The 15,102-nt window shown below is 30.8% G+C and overlaps 1 protein-coding gene across 1 annotated transcript in view; it reads right to left on the bottom strand.

The window, feature by feature from the left end:
* The window catches only part of PLSCR5 (phospholipid scramblase family member 5), a 16,669-nt gene extending 2,750 nt beyond the window's left edge, over nucleotides 1–13,919 (bottom strand). Inside the window, exons 1-5 of the mRNA XM_011364434.2 lie at nucleotides 13,840–13,919; nucleotides 9,154–9,317; nucleotides 4,946–4,988; nucleotides 3,770–3,990; nucleotides 1,569–1,730 (exon numbers count right to left, since the gene is read on the bottom strand). Of these exons, the coding sequence (XP_011362736.1) occupies nucleotides 1,569–1,730; nucleotides 3,770–3,990; nucleotides 4,946–4,988; nucleotides 9,154–9,317; nucleotides 13,840–13,852 (603 nt within the window). The 5' untranslated portion in view covers nucleotides 13,853–13,919. The remainder of the gene's footprint in view (nucleotides 1–1,568; nucleotides 1,731–3,769; nucleotides 3,991–4,945; nucleotides 4,989–9,153; nucleotides 9,318–13,839) is intronic.
* Nucleotides 13,920–15,102: the final 1,183 nt, after the last annotated feature.

The following is a 15,102-nucleotide window of genomic DNA, read 5'->3' as shown; positions in this document are numbered from 1 at the left end:
TTCTTTCTTTCTTTCTTTCTTTCTTTCTTTCTTTCTTTCTTTCTGTCTCTCTCTCTCTCTCTCTCTCTCTCTCTCCTTTCTTTTTTTTTTGTATGCAGATAGAGAATATATTAGTAATAAATAATTAAGGACAGGTTACCACAAGATGGCAGCAGGTACATAGTCTCAATTATATGGTCTAACTATGAAGGCCATTCGTTTACCTGACGTCTTGATTTATAACCTGAATTATTTACAGAAAGCAAGAAAGCAAGAAAGCGAGGAAGGAAGGAAGGAAGGAAGGAAGGAAGGAAGGAAGGAAGAGGAGAGTGGGAAGAAAGGAAGGAAGGAAGAAAGAAAGAAAAAGAAAGAAAGAAAGAGAAAAAGAAAGAAAAGAGAAAGAAAAAGGAAAGAAAGAAAAAGAAAAAGAAAATAGGTTTGAGATTTTAGAAGTAATTAGCTTCACTTCTGGGTACAATTTTTTTAACTTTTAAATTTTATCACTAGGATTTATAATTATAAACACATTTAAATATCAGTCATTGCTTAACCTCATTTTAATATCATACACAGACATTTAACTAGACCACTCCTTTACAACCAATCTTAAGTCCTGTTTTTGAATTTAAAAAGCTTTAATATACCACATAGGAAATTCAGACTAATTTGACATTAATAATCTATAGTCCTTCTCAGCTAGAAGAAGTCTACAATAAAACTTTTGCTTGCCCTGTTACTGATTCAAAGGCTAAAAGTGATTCAATATAAACTTTCACTTTCAGTATGTCAGTAGAAGATAGAAAATAGAGAAAGTTACTTATGACATCTTTATACCATGAATACTAAAACTCTTATATCTAAGTTCTCCTTGTTCATAGGGCATATTTTTATAGTTCACTCTTAGGAAAGCCATGCCAAGTCCTTTTGGACTAAGGTGGAGTTAGGACAGCTCATTTTGCAAACTGTATTCTATGTGAATAAATTCTCTGGAGTTCCACAAACTGAGTGTCCTGGTGGGATATATATGTATGAATGAATAAAAAATAAATATACAATTTAAATCAGTCCATCTCTTCTGTCTAAGATGTATTTCCAGGATAAGCTGTTAAAATAGTTCATATTGATATAGATTGAATTTGCAACTATGTATTTTTTTAATATTCAATTTACACAAATATGTTTATGTGAGAGTAGATTGTTTTATGAAACAAAGTTAGCAAGAATATAGCATTTAAATTAGTGATATTTTAATGGAATATGCTTCTGAGATGAGATCTGAACTGGAATACTTTACCACCAGGGCTACTGGAAAAAAGATGTAATTTATGTGATGCTAAACTATATATATTTGTTTTATACGAGGAGTGCTATATTTCCACATAAATAAAATTCTTGTTATATATTTAAAAAAATATTGGACTTACATCTGAAATTACAAGTTATTATTGGCATGTACAACATATTTTACAAATATGTTCTTTTCTAAATTTATTTCAGAGATATTTCATGATTGGAACATTTTAAAAATTGAATTCTGTTGCAAAAAGGCAGGTCCTAAGTGAAAACTTTCTTTATTTTGTCAATCATACCTCAAAATCCACATCACCAAAACAGCCACATGTTGTACAAGGACCAACAATTTTCAAAATATCTTCTTTGTTTGCATTTTGAATTGCGAATTTAGGCACAAAGGGGTCCCACTTCTGTGCAACATAACCAACTATGGTACCAGGAGGGGCTTGGATTTCTAACTGTAAGAGGAGATAATAAAAACATTTTAAGGTTATTATATTTTAATTTTATTATAATATTAATTTACTTCTAAACAATATACTTTTTATGAAGTTATTTTAATATTTTACAAATCACTTTAGATATCTGTTTCTAGGGACGCAAAGCTGTGAATTTTTTTTTTTTTTTATATTTTATAGAAACTAAGAAACTCACTGTATATATAGATGTTTGGCACTATGCACTAAAAGTCCAGGCCTTTGATCTTACTTCCCTAAAGAGAACCTATCCCAGAACTGTCTTCTGACCTTGGAACACTGGCTTCTTTGCCATTTTTGTTCTGACTACAATAGTTGGTCAAGCATGGAAAGCTGTTTCCCATGAGGGACCTAATATCTACTCCCTCTCAATTGCTACAACAGGTTTTCATCCTTATTTACCAATTAAGTACTAATAAATATTTTTCTCTTCAGATTGTCAACTTCCAGTTTCTCTGTGTTCAATTAAAAATAAATGATTCTGCAGTTACACACTAATTTGATTACTGTTTCACATCTTCCGAAGAGTTAAAGACTAGTAATTGTATTTTCAGGCTTTATTTTAGTATTTTACCCATTACCCTTCATTCTGATTTTTTATTTTCCATTATATTATATATTTTGATATACTTATGTAGCCAAATCAAATTATTTGTGAAGTAAGCTGGAGGTTGGTGCAAATAATAAAAATCGATTGCTTTTAAATCAAACCAAATTTCCATCATCAGATCTCATTTTGTCTTTTCTTATGTATTAAGTTCATAGTCTTATGTGTATGTCTATACTCTTCTTGGATAGACATAGGTGGTTTTAATAAGATTGCTTAGTATTATATAGAATTGTTCGGGGATCACTTTCAAAGTAATTGATTCGATTTTGACCAAATTTTAAAAATTCTTGATGAGTATCAAGAAACATCTTATGTTTAATTTATGTGACACTGGGCTACTATAAAATAAAACATCAATTATCAGAAATTTTTAAATGGGCATATATTCTGTAATTATACTGACTATATTGTATTGGGGCATATTACTACATCTTAAATATACTCAATGGGAGGATAAAATTCTTAGGCTTCATGTATGAGTATTTTAGCTATCTTATCACTTAGCCAGCTGATTACCTATGAATAGTTGGAGAATTAGCTTCAATATATATTGTTGGACACTTCTTTAATCTTCTTCCGTCAATATTTATTTCCTATAGCGTTAAGTAGAATACTTATACATAGGTCCTCAAAGGAGAAACTTGGGATTGAATAAAGACACCTGAATCAAGTACCATTTATGATATTTCCTAGATGTGTGATAATAGGTAAGTCACCTCCACTCTAAGCCTCAGTTTTTCTACTGCAAAATATGGACAGTAAATCCTCTTCTTTCTAGTTTATAGAGATGTCATGATATTAAGATATTGGAGTAAGTATATGTTCTATATCAACTTAACTACATTATGTCAATAAAAGTTATTATTATAGGTACATTAAAGAGTAACAAAAATCTATTATATATTAAAATAAAACAATTGATTCCCTCTAGAATAATAACATTGTCTTCTGCAAATCTTGAGGTTTGTCCTAAATGTATGCATGAAATGTGACATTCTGTGCCTAAATAATAATACCGAGCTAAAAGAGAACACCTTACAAGTATCACTTAGGACTTTCTGAACTTTGCAACAATTAGAGAAGACAAAGGGATAAGGTGTAGACTTGCTTAATGGTGGAACTCATAGATATGACAATTACAAGGCTAGTGTCTCATTTATGTGATGCATGAGTTGTCTTCAATAATTAAAATTACAGAAGCCACTATATTTTTTGGTTGGAAAGGAAAAAACTTTTTTTTTTTTTTTACTAAATCCTCAAGCTGTTCTGATTCTAAAGGAATGATGTACTAATTCAGTCAATTGAAAGGTTAATTGCCATATAGCTCCATATGAATGCTATTTATTAAAGAAATAACTGCTAATCTTTTCAAATGGGGGGGGTGGGAGGCACTCCAGAACCAATGACTAACCTCTTGTAGGTAGCAAGGGCACCAGCAGCTGTTACACCTCAACGGCCTGTTTACTGTAATCACTTCTCGACCTGAGTTATCCGTGATCCGCAGAGTGCAAGATCTCATTGTGGAACAGAAAGTGCGATTGAAGCAGATGCTTTCCTCCACTGCAAAGTAAATTCTTTGTCCCAAGCTGTTTTTAATTTCATATTTGTTGGAGGTTTCAGTGCCAAGTATCACTGATAGAGCAAAAAAAATTCATCATAATAGTGCTAATAGTTAGTTAGTATTAAACCTTTAAATGAGTAAAAGGGATACTGTTATTAAGAGAAAACAAGCATAGTGATTGATTAATTATTAAGTATATGGTATTTTCACACATATTTACTTTTGTGCTCTGAAATTTAAGGATTTAGTCATCAAAATCAAAGCAAACTCTAAAAACAAAGCTGTGTGATTAATAAGTTTTGATTCTAGATATATTATTAACTCCAAAATATGCAGTTCCACTTTTCAATTAAGAAAGCAATGCTGTAAAAAAGAATCAAACACTGAAATAATAATTCTGATATTGTTATGGAATTTATTGAGACAACTCACGTGATAGTGATGATTTTGTCTAGAATCTTTGTCTGATAATATATCTATAGCTACATGCTATTCTGATATCTATTTCAATTTTGACATATTTTTTAAATTACATATAATATTAAGAATGAAAAATAATCAAGAAATTTGAATTCAGTTAGTCATATTTGTAAATTTGTGTATTGTTAAATAATTTGCCTAATTGATGAATCACTGATGAAATGATAAAACTGTGGAATAATGTTTTGATGGATTTTGTTATTTAGTCTCAACCTTGATTTCCATTTCCAAAATTAAGAAAATTTGAATTATTAGCAACCATGGAAGTGATCACATATGTTTTATTATTTTAAGATTGAAAATAATGTTAGATTCCTAATGTCAATATCATCAGAAACTTGGAGAATTTTATGCTTTTAGGTTTATGTCAGACTAATAATTTTATTTTCAACATTTATTTAAAAAAATAGAACTAGTGCACTTTTTTGACCTGAATATATTCTAAAAATTTAACTTTATTGTTATAACATATTTAGATGAAAAGAAATTTCCGAAACCCAAAATATTTTCAACAGTTTTAATTAGTATAGAATATAGTATACTTACTTCCAAGAAGCTCCACTTGCTGGTGTATAATTATCAGGTCTAACTGTTAAGGGATGACAAAAGAAATAAAAATTATTACATCACAACACTCTGAAAACCTTTGGAGCTATTATTAACCTGTTTATTGGACTATATGAAATTAGTTGATTTCATGTTCTTTATAAGGAAAACCATTGAATACGGATCACGTATTATAATGGAAAGGAAAAATGTTTTTTATTCAAGTGAAAAAAATTCCATGACAGAATTACAAAGAATAAAAATAGTATTATTTAGGCACTGTGGTTAATTCTATTTTCTTTCTGTGGTAGCGCGATAAAAGGGTAACTTTTAGAAACAATTCTGAGAAGATTTTTAAATGATTTCTGAATAAAAATGCCTAAGAGATTTTAAATGTTCCCATTCCCATTTTTTTAAAGAAATGAAACAAAATTAATTTTATTCATATATAAAAAATTTGTTTTAAGAACATATTTTAAATATTTTCTTTAAAAACTGTATACTTTAAAATATAGTCGTTTCTCAACTCTGTGGATATTTTATTGCTGCAAATTAACTCCATTTATAATTATATATGGCAAATTTTATTATGTCATTCATTTAGTAGCATTACTCTTAGTCTGCTTAAATAAGTATTTTGTTAACATTAGCAGGATTTGTGTTTTTTTTTCTTTTTTAAAGCAAAAGAAGGTGTGAATGAGAAAATTTTCTAGAATAACTTCTTCCAGGTTTAACAAAGACATTTCATCACTGTGAAGAAAGAGCTGCAGCATGACAGAGTGAAAGTAAAGTTAGGCAGAGTTAGGAGGAGGGGCCAGGCATTCAGATCATTATTGTTTTGTTTCATTTCTTTAAAAAAATGGGGTGAAGGACTTTTAAAATCTCTTAAATTTGATATTCAGTACTTGAAGATTCACTACGGTAAAATCATGAACACTGAATATAATGTTGGTTATTGTTTTTTCTAATGTTTCATTTTCTATTTTGCTTTTATTTTTTTTAACTTTTAAATTTTCATACAGTTGACATAATATTTTATTAGTTTTAGGTGTACAGCATAGCGATTAGACATCCATATAACTTACCCTGATACTATTCTATTTTACCTTTAAATTTGCTTGGTTTTAGTCTCTCTTTGTATTAATAAACTAATTTGAAACAGTTAAACTGAAGTAGTCATTACTAATATATGGTATTGATTGGACATCACAAACCAGAAAATTTGAAGCTACATTATTTTCTTCATTCTCCTTGTATAATCTTAGGTAGAAGTAAAACTAATATCATTTCTTCTATTCAAATCTCATTATTAATAAAGAACTACACATGCCCTTGTTTATTAAACTCACAAAAATATTTTTTCAAAAATAATTTATGATTTAAGATATTCTAAAACTTGTTTTAACAATTATGGCAAAATTTTAAAATTTTTAAAATTTTTAAAAAGTCTTTGTAAGTGTACTGTTGTTAATTTTGTTCTCTTTTGAGAAAAATGACGGTTGTGGCAAGAGAAGACATAAGCCTCAAAAGGATATCCGTGATGATTTAGCAATGGATGTATGTAGAACTAACTGAGGAATGGAGAACTATGAGAGTAAAACTAAAGTTTGAGTTTAGGAACTTTGCATATGAGTAGCATACATCAATTTTTAGTCTTGAAATTGAGAGGCTATCCATTGAGATCCATTCCACAATGAAAAGGGAAATCATATTTCTCTAATATCTAATAATAGCAGTTGTTTATTTATAGACAACCCTGAGGTAATCACTATGCTAGATATTTTGACATAGTATCTAATTTAATTCTCACAAAACCACTCAGAGAGATAGATATCATTATGTTTTACATGTGAAGAAACAATCCCAGAGAAATTAAGTAATTTGCCCAAGATTGTAGAATTTGTAAATAGAGAAGCTGGCACTTGAACCCAGGCCATACTGTAGCCAGTTTTGATATGCTTTCTTCTCCGTTGTACTAAGCTAATCTTAGAAACGGGGAGAAACAAGTCTTAATTGACACAGTAAAACTTCTGAGTACCTTTCTCCCTATTTTCTCTACTTTTATATTCACGCAGTATATGTAATAACATTTGATTTAATCAGATTTGCTTTATCTCTCTGGGAAAACCTTGTGCATTTGAGGGTTTTGTTTTTGGTTTCTCTAAGGAGTCCTAGGCCACTTATAAACCATGGTCCAAATGAGCCTTTTCCATCCTTTGCTATTAATTTAAAGACTGGAAATTGTTAGAAAGTTTAAATTTTAAACTTCATCAAAATGTTATTGACTATTATGAACATGTTAATCCAATCTTGGAAAGAGAAGCTATTAGCATTATTTTTAGGTTTAATTTACATGAACAATTGCACACGTACACATATATAAATTGTATACATATATTTACATACATACATAGGAATTATTTATAAATTGTTAATGAAAACAGGATTTTCAATAATCATTAGGTGAACTTTATTAAAAGAGAATAGATGAATTTAAAAATTTTTACTTTGTTTTTTAATTTAGAAGAATTTGTATATTTTTGTATATTTTCTTGTTTATTTATTGAAGAATGTACTATTTCCAAAAGTTTGTCATTTTATTTAATCTTATGGTTTTAAGCTAACAATGCATAAAAAATTCATTTTATGTATGTCTCTTACAGATTTTGTGGCAAATTTTTTTAAATGATCATTCTTCCTGTTATATATACACTGCTTTAAAGCAAATAAACATTCTTTTATTATAAAGTGAATTATTGAATATATTATCTTTACTTTTGAAGTAAAATATTTGCCAGTTTGTAGCATATTTTTGTTTTCTGAAGATTACCAAAAGTATACTTTGGGAAAATTGACTTCATGTTAGAATTGAAGCCAGTGAGTTCATATCTCTGTTTATTGAATGTGAAAAAAATATATTCATGTCAAGCATCTGGCTCCGGGTGTGTCATCATTCATGGATGGAAGAAGAATATGTGATGACCATATGTGATCATCAAACCTCAGCCCTCTGGCACTGGTATATCACTTTTATACTTGGCAAAACCTTGTCTGACAACGTTCCCAAACAGCTTGCAGCAGTTAATCAACTCTAGTCAGCTATTACAGCTGATCCTTTCTGCAGATGGAAGATGGTAGGTTAGCTTTCCCAGCTCTTTTACATATCTCCCTGTGCTCCCCAGTCTCTAAAGTACATTTGTCTGCCAGTGGGTTACTGGAGAAGGCATCTGCAATTATAAACATTTTTCCAGGAACATATGCTGCATGCAGCTTAAATCCTATCAGGCATAACAGAAATCTCTTGTACCTTAAGGGAATTAACACAGAGATTTGATTTTGATAAAGGAGAAAGACTTTATAGTTTGAAATAGTGCCAAACAACCTGAAAATTACAGCAGATGTGCTGACATCTCAATATTGGTATAAGTTTATTTCTAGTCTTTCGTAGGATAAAATACCAAAGCAACAATAATATATACAAATATAATTGCTATTCATGTGCTTGATATTTGAGATGATGATATTTCTTGATTCACTTATTATAAGGCTTGAATCACTGCTTAACCTCCAATGACTAGACTAGAGACTAGCATAATGATATGATCCTTTAAGCAAATTGGCCTAGAGACACAACCATATCAAAGACAATATATTAACTTGGTCGTTTGCTTTCCCATGGATTTCCATCAACTTTTTAAGATTCATTTGAAGACACCGAACTCTCAGCTCACTGCAAAAGTCTCTCACTGAGTATTAACGATCGTTTTCTCATCTATACACCTGCACACATTACAATTGTGTGCTTATCTGGCTTTACCACACAGCCTTGCGCCTTTAGTCGACATTTTTTTTTTGTCTTGACAGGTTATGGAATGTTTGGATGAAAGGGACTAGGTTTTACACTAAATAGCTCAATCGAAAATTTTTAGTCTCATTACTCCATCAAATAAATAAGGAAACCTATCCTTAATTCCCTTAAGGTACAAGAGATTTCTGTTATGCCTGATAGGGGAGACATGGTAATAATAGTAAACACTTCTTCCTTCAAAATAAAAATAAGTAAAATAAAAAATTATAACTTCATAGTGTATAATGCTTTTCTCACTTCAGTATTTGTTGAAGTCCTACAACCTTCGATGAAAAGCAAAAAGTAAGTTTGTATTTATTTTAAGGGAAAAACATTTGTAGAAATAGAGAAATAAAAGCACCTGACTTAAATATTCTAGACCAGGAGGAAGGCTGCCTGGTAGAGGGAGACCTGGCTGCCACACTTGGTTCTCTGGTCTGGAAGGTGAGATGCAAAGGCTGTGGTCTGGATCTGGAGCTCCAGGAAGAAAAGCAGGGAGACTTCTACTTCTTTGGTTCTGTGCATCTGCAAGAGAGTGAAAATCCCAGCCTATATTTAAATTTAGGCCATTTCATTTAGTTTTTCTTATAATATTTGTTACTTCTTAATTCAGAGGGTAGATTCTTTCCTGCTGACTTTTTTTTTTCTCATTTTCCCTACTCAACTTCACCACAATTTGACCTCTAAAACAGAGAAAAAGGAAGGTGCAAGACTGCTAGTAGTAGATGTGAGAGAAAATCAGATAATTTGGGCAAAATATATGTTTTTCTTAGGAAATATACATATTTTTGAAGACTTGTGAAACATCTCTTCAAAGAGCTAAAAAATTATAAACTATAGAAGGAAACAAATGGTAAAATAAACTAGTTTCTACTCATAAAAGGATAACCTAAGATGTAGGTTCTAAATCATAATTATGACTTTCAAGTCATATTCTCCCGTCTCCAAATATTATGAAGGTGCCTCATAATTTCCAAGAATATTTTGTGTCCTTATGAATCATACTGATATGGCGAGATTTAATTTAGTGGTTCTCATTCTTTAGCCTGCCCTAGAACCACCTGTAGGGCTTGTTAAAATAAGATTGCTGGGCCTCACTCCAGAGTTTCTGATTCAGTAGTTGGGGGTGGGAGGTGCAGCTTGAGAATTTACATTTCTAATAAGTTCTCAGGTAAGCTAATGCCGCTGGTCTGACAATATACTTTTAGAACTAATGGTTTAATTTTTTCCTTTTTCTTTTCACATGACTGCCATTTAGATACCTCCCTCAATATATAACAATTTTTTTCAAAGATTATCAGTGTTTTTACTCCTCATCTTTATTAATATATTAATTATCGGAGTTCTCACATGTGTATTCATCAGTTTATTAACAATATGCAGTTTTAGAATGAATGTAGGTATGGATCAAGTTTCATGACATATTTTCAAACATTAGAGAAGTTATAAAGAGAAGTGATTCAGACTATTTTAAAGATATATGAATGGGAAGGGCAAGGAAAATGGTTCTGGTTTACTATAAGAAGGAAATTTGTAACAGTTGCACAAAGATTTGAATAAGTCATTGTATGTATACTAAAGTTGGAGTGACATTTATATATTTCACAATAGATCAGAATCATCTTTCTTCAGCACTAACACTCAAATTCGTATAAGTTGTGTGTCTGTGTTGGAGGGTGGTATTTTTCTGAATCTTTTAAATCTCTAAAAAATAAATTTGGAAAAGTACTGAGTTGTCTTTTTAGATAGTAAGTTCCCCATTACTTAGAGAATTCAAGTTTAGCCAGGATGAGCACTTGAAGAGAAATTAAAAAAAAAAAAAACTGGTAAAGGAATATAGGCATCAAAAGAATGGCCCTCTGAACACTGACATAAACTCTTTCTAGTAACGATAGGCTCATTAGGTTGTGTGTAGATGTGGTGTTAATGAGGAACAATAGCGAGGTGATTCATTTATTTAACTTAAGGTAGTAGGAATAAATGAGGATGGATCTCTGTTTGTACTAGTCTGTTGACATTTAGAATTTAGAAAAGGATAGGGATTAGGATTTAGAACCATATGGAAACAAACTTGTCATTTGGCCCTACTAAAATAGAGCTCCATACTGATAACATTATAGTATTTCTTCCCACAAGGAACTCAACCTGAACTTCTCTCAGATCCAGGCAGACACAGAGGATGTAGGTTTTAGAGCTTCTTTGCTCTTGAAAAGAGTCCTGAATGGGACCTCAAGCAGTAACTTGAGAGGAAGGTTATGTAACAGTATGTCAGATTTGGGAGAGAAGATAATGGCCAATATAGCAGTAACAACTGGAAAATAATAATAGGTAACAAACATCCTTTCTTCATCATTAGTGCCAAAAGCACTGTCATTGTTTTTCAGAGAAACAGAGGCAAAATCATAATCTAGCAAAACTAGTTCATAGTGATAAAATTAGAATAGTTCTTGGGAATGGAAGTGCATGACTATTGACTGAAAATGAATCTTTATGAAGTTTCTATACAAAAATGTTCTATATCTCTATCTAGGTGGTGGTTACAGAAGTGTACTCCTATTTAAAAAACAGAGAGCTTAAGTTGAGTGCTCATTATGCACTTTACTGTTCACATATTATCTTTCAATTAAAAAATATATGTGTAGGAATCATGTTATTTCTAATGATAGCTTGTAGAAGATTATTAGATTCTCATTGTAAATTTTATTGTTAAAAAGATTAGCAAATTACTCCAATTTTATCTTGTAGCCTATGTCTGCTTCTTATAGTAAACCAGAAGCATTTTCCTTGTCCTTCCCATTCATATGCCTTTAAAATTGTCTGGCAAGTAGCTCTATATTCCTGCCCCAGGTCCTTATGTCCTTAGACCTCATAGTATGTCCAGAGGCATTAATGCATTTGGAACCCAGAGCAGGTCATGTCCAAAGTTTTTATTCAAGAGTAGCCTTAGTAGGCAGAGACTGCTGGGATCGCCATTCTGACATCACTTGTTTTCTCTTCTGGGATTTCAGTTCACTTTGGAGCAGCCTTTAGAGATAGCTCTTGTTCAGTTTAGATCATCCTGAAAACTGTTTTTCTTAAATTTAAAATAAAACTTGAGACCAACTTGTTCTTAAATTGTGTTTATTTACACTAAATCAGGTGACTCCAGATCACATAAATATTTCTTCAGTTCTAATGGCATCTGGTATTCAGGGTGTCCTATGGGTTAGTGGTGGCGATTGAACTGCCCACAAAATGTTGAAAATGTCCAATAAGCCTGTATTCTCTGGGAAAATGGTCATTGCCAACATAGTTTCATGGCCAGAGAACATTAATGATGTTGTAAATAATGTCTTTAAATATATCTAAAGAAAACTATCCACAAAAATACTTAAGTAAATACCATGATAATTGCTTTGCCCCCTCAAACCTGATTTCTAATTCAAAAGGAAGCTCCATTTTCACTTCTTTTAAAAAGTAGTATAGATGCTCTAAAAGGTCTTTTACCTACTTCATGTGTTATTTTGAGTAGGTTTCAGAAGGAGTATTAGTGTTCCACCTAAAGTTTTACCTCTAAGATTAATCTTTATTACCGAACATCACTGCTTTTTTGGTAGAGTAATCATATTTTGATCATATTGCTTTCTAGTCACAAGTTTCTTCAAAGACTCAGACCACCAGATAAAGAAGGAAGTCCTTTGAATTTCCATCGGCTTTGAATTTCTATCTACTCTTTTAAAAATGTATAACTAACTTATAAATATTTTATGTACTCTGCAACTCTTTACCTTACAGGCTATAGTTGTTGTTGTAACTCCTATTTTATAAAGTGATGAAATGTTTTGAACTGTTAGTGTCAGTCTTAAATGAAAGAAAAAGCTTGTCAAGATTTTTTGTCTCCAGTATAAAAATGAAGCACACATGTATTAAAATTTATGATTTTGATGTCTCATGTCTATATTTTACAATTTGTGTAAGCTTTCCCACTAATACTCAGAGACTGGTATACATTAAATGTTGATGAAAACTGAAAAGATTACTTGTTTGTCCTATATTAAATAACATCCAAAGTATATTTTGATAAAATAAGCAAATAAGCATTCATGTGTCATTGAATGGATCATTAATTTAATTCAGGATATTTTAAACTGGTGGACTCCATTATACTATTTTAATTAGGTTAAGTTTCCCCCAATTATACTAATCATAATTCCTTATGGTGAAACTTTTTATTATAAAGTTTAATGGCTTGTCCTGATAATGGCATGAAAACACGTTATAATTTCATTTTTCCTTTAATTTCACATGTGTTATAGTGAGATTGAAACTCTTTATCTTAAAAAAAACAACCATATCTCTTGTCTTTTGAGAAGTTCTTTAAAGTAAGATGGCACTAATGATACTTATACAGTTTTAGGGACTTAAGGAAAAACTCACCAGCCCCCCCTCCCCCAAATACCTAATTAATCTGCTTGCTTAAATTAGTTATTTCCTGTTTGCTTATAAATATATATTTTACTATAAAAAAAATTTGAAAAAATTTCATTTCAAAGTTCAGAAATATTTACTTCTAGTCCATTAAATTTATTAAGATTTACCAATAATACATATCGAATTCATTATAATAAATGACTGTATCACACATTTTAAACAACAAATGGGAAATTAAAAAATACTGAACAGTACTTTAATGCTTTTTAACTTACATGTGAAAAACTTTCTTCAAATCCCTTTAAACTTGGAAGGTCAATCTGTCCACAGCGTTTGGTGTTAAATATTTTCAATCTAAACTTTGCTACGCAGCTTTTTCTATTAATTCACCATGCTTATATTCATGGTAACTAAAACATTGTTTACATTTTAATTTTTATATTCTATTATATAGAGTGTATTTTTTATATTTAATTCAATATGCTCCCTTGGAGTTAAAATTTAGAAATTCCAATGTTCAAAAGTGACAAACGACAGATTTTAAAGTACCAGTCTCACTGATTGTAACACCAGTATGACTCTAATTTTTAGTCATAAAATAAAGAAAAAAATATTAACTGGCTATATTTACTCTTACCTTTAGAGGCCATGAAGATATCTGAGTCAGTTTTTCAAAGGCAGCCAGGTTAAAAGAAAAAGCTTTTCTTGTTTCAGCAAGGAGAGAAACACAGCATGCGTAAAACTTCAGAAACTATCTACTTCATGTCAGCTTACAAATAATAGAGGAAGGGAGTGTCTTGCTCAGTTTGCAGAGTGCTGTATTTTATCACTGTAGACAACAGGGGAAGACAAAGCTATCACCGAAGGTAAACAATACTCAGAAACTATCATATCACTTGGTGGCCGAAGCAACAATTTAAAAATAATAAAAACCAGAAAGGAAAATATACAACACTCATCAAGTTTCCACAGAGTTGTTTTTGTATTTCTTGCAATATGTACTTTGCATTCACTATTACATTAGAAATATTCTATTTTCCTAGTTTCTAGAAATCTCCTGTACCAGTGTCTATAATAAAATATTATATCACGTGTAAGTTTCTGAGTTCTAAATACAATTTTTTATATTTTGAAAATGTTCGAACATCAACTTTCTCATTTTTCTCTTGAGGTTTCTACCCACTTTCTCACCCAAAAACAAACAAATGAAAAGAGAATGTATTTCCTACTGTGTATGTACATAAATAAATCTTTGTTTTCATTTTTAATTGAATTTGATGAATCAGAGCTTTTGAAAATACAAACCATCAGTAACCTTACAAACCAGCAGTTAATTGAAACATATAGATGATATTTAAATGCATTGCATACAGAGAGAGAAAAAGAAAGCACTGTAACCATAACTAGAAAGTTAACTTTTCTAAATGCAGCTTACCAGGTGACCATGGAGATTTTGTTCACCAAGTGAATTGCCCTGGATGGCATGATTTGCAAAGATTGAATTTGCAGGATAAACTGCATTATCAGCAGCACTGTCTGATTCTTAAAATAGTTAAGTGGCCTGAGTAGGCATAGAGAGTGATGAAAAATTATAAAGTCAGTCTTACAGGTTGTAGATAGTGAAAAGTTTAGGTTCTTCTAGTTTGGCAAAGAGATGTTTCTTCTTATTGTTATTGTTTTGAAGTGTTGGGAGTAAAAAGAGCTGCCATTTGTCATTTTGCAAAAAAGGTGTATAAATATGATTAGTATTTTTTAAATTAAGTTACATGTTTCCTAAATTTCTTAATGTTTGTTATGGGCATTTGGAAACACTTTAAAGAAACAAAGCAGTAATCGATGCTATCAAATCTGATATTTCAAATTATGGTCATAATTATCCAGTTAATTTTGACTTTCTATA

The sequence above is a fragment of the Pteropus vampyrus genome, unplaced genomic scaffold (assembly GCF_000151845.1).
Source record: "Pteropus vampyrus isolate Shadow unplaced genomic scaffold, Pvam_2.0 Scaffold97, whole genome shotgun sequence".
Classification (NCBI taxonomy): Eukaryota; Metazoa; Chordata; class Mammalia; order Chiroptera; family Pteropodidae; genus Pteropus; species Pteropus vampyrus.
Note: the sequence above shows the minus strand (reverse complement) of the source record. Positions and strands in the feature narration are given on the sequence as shown.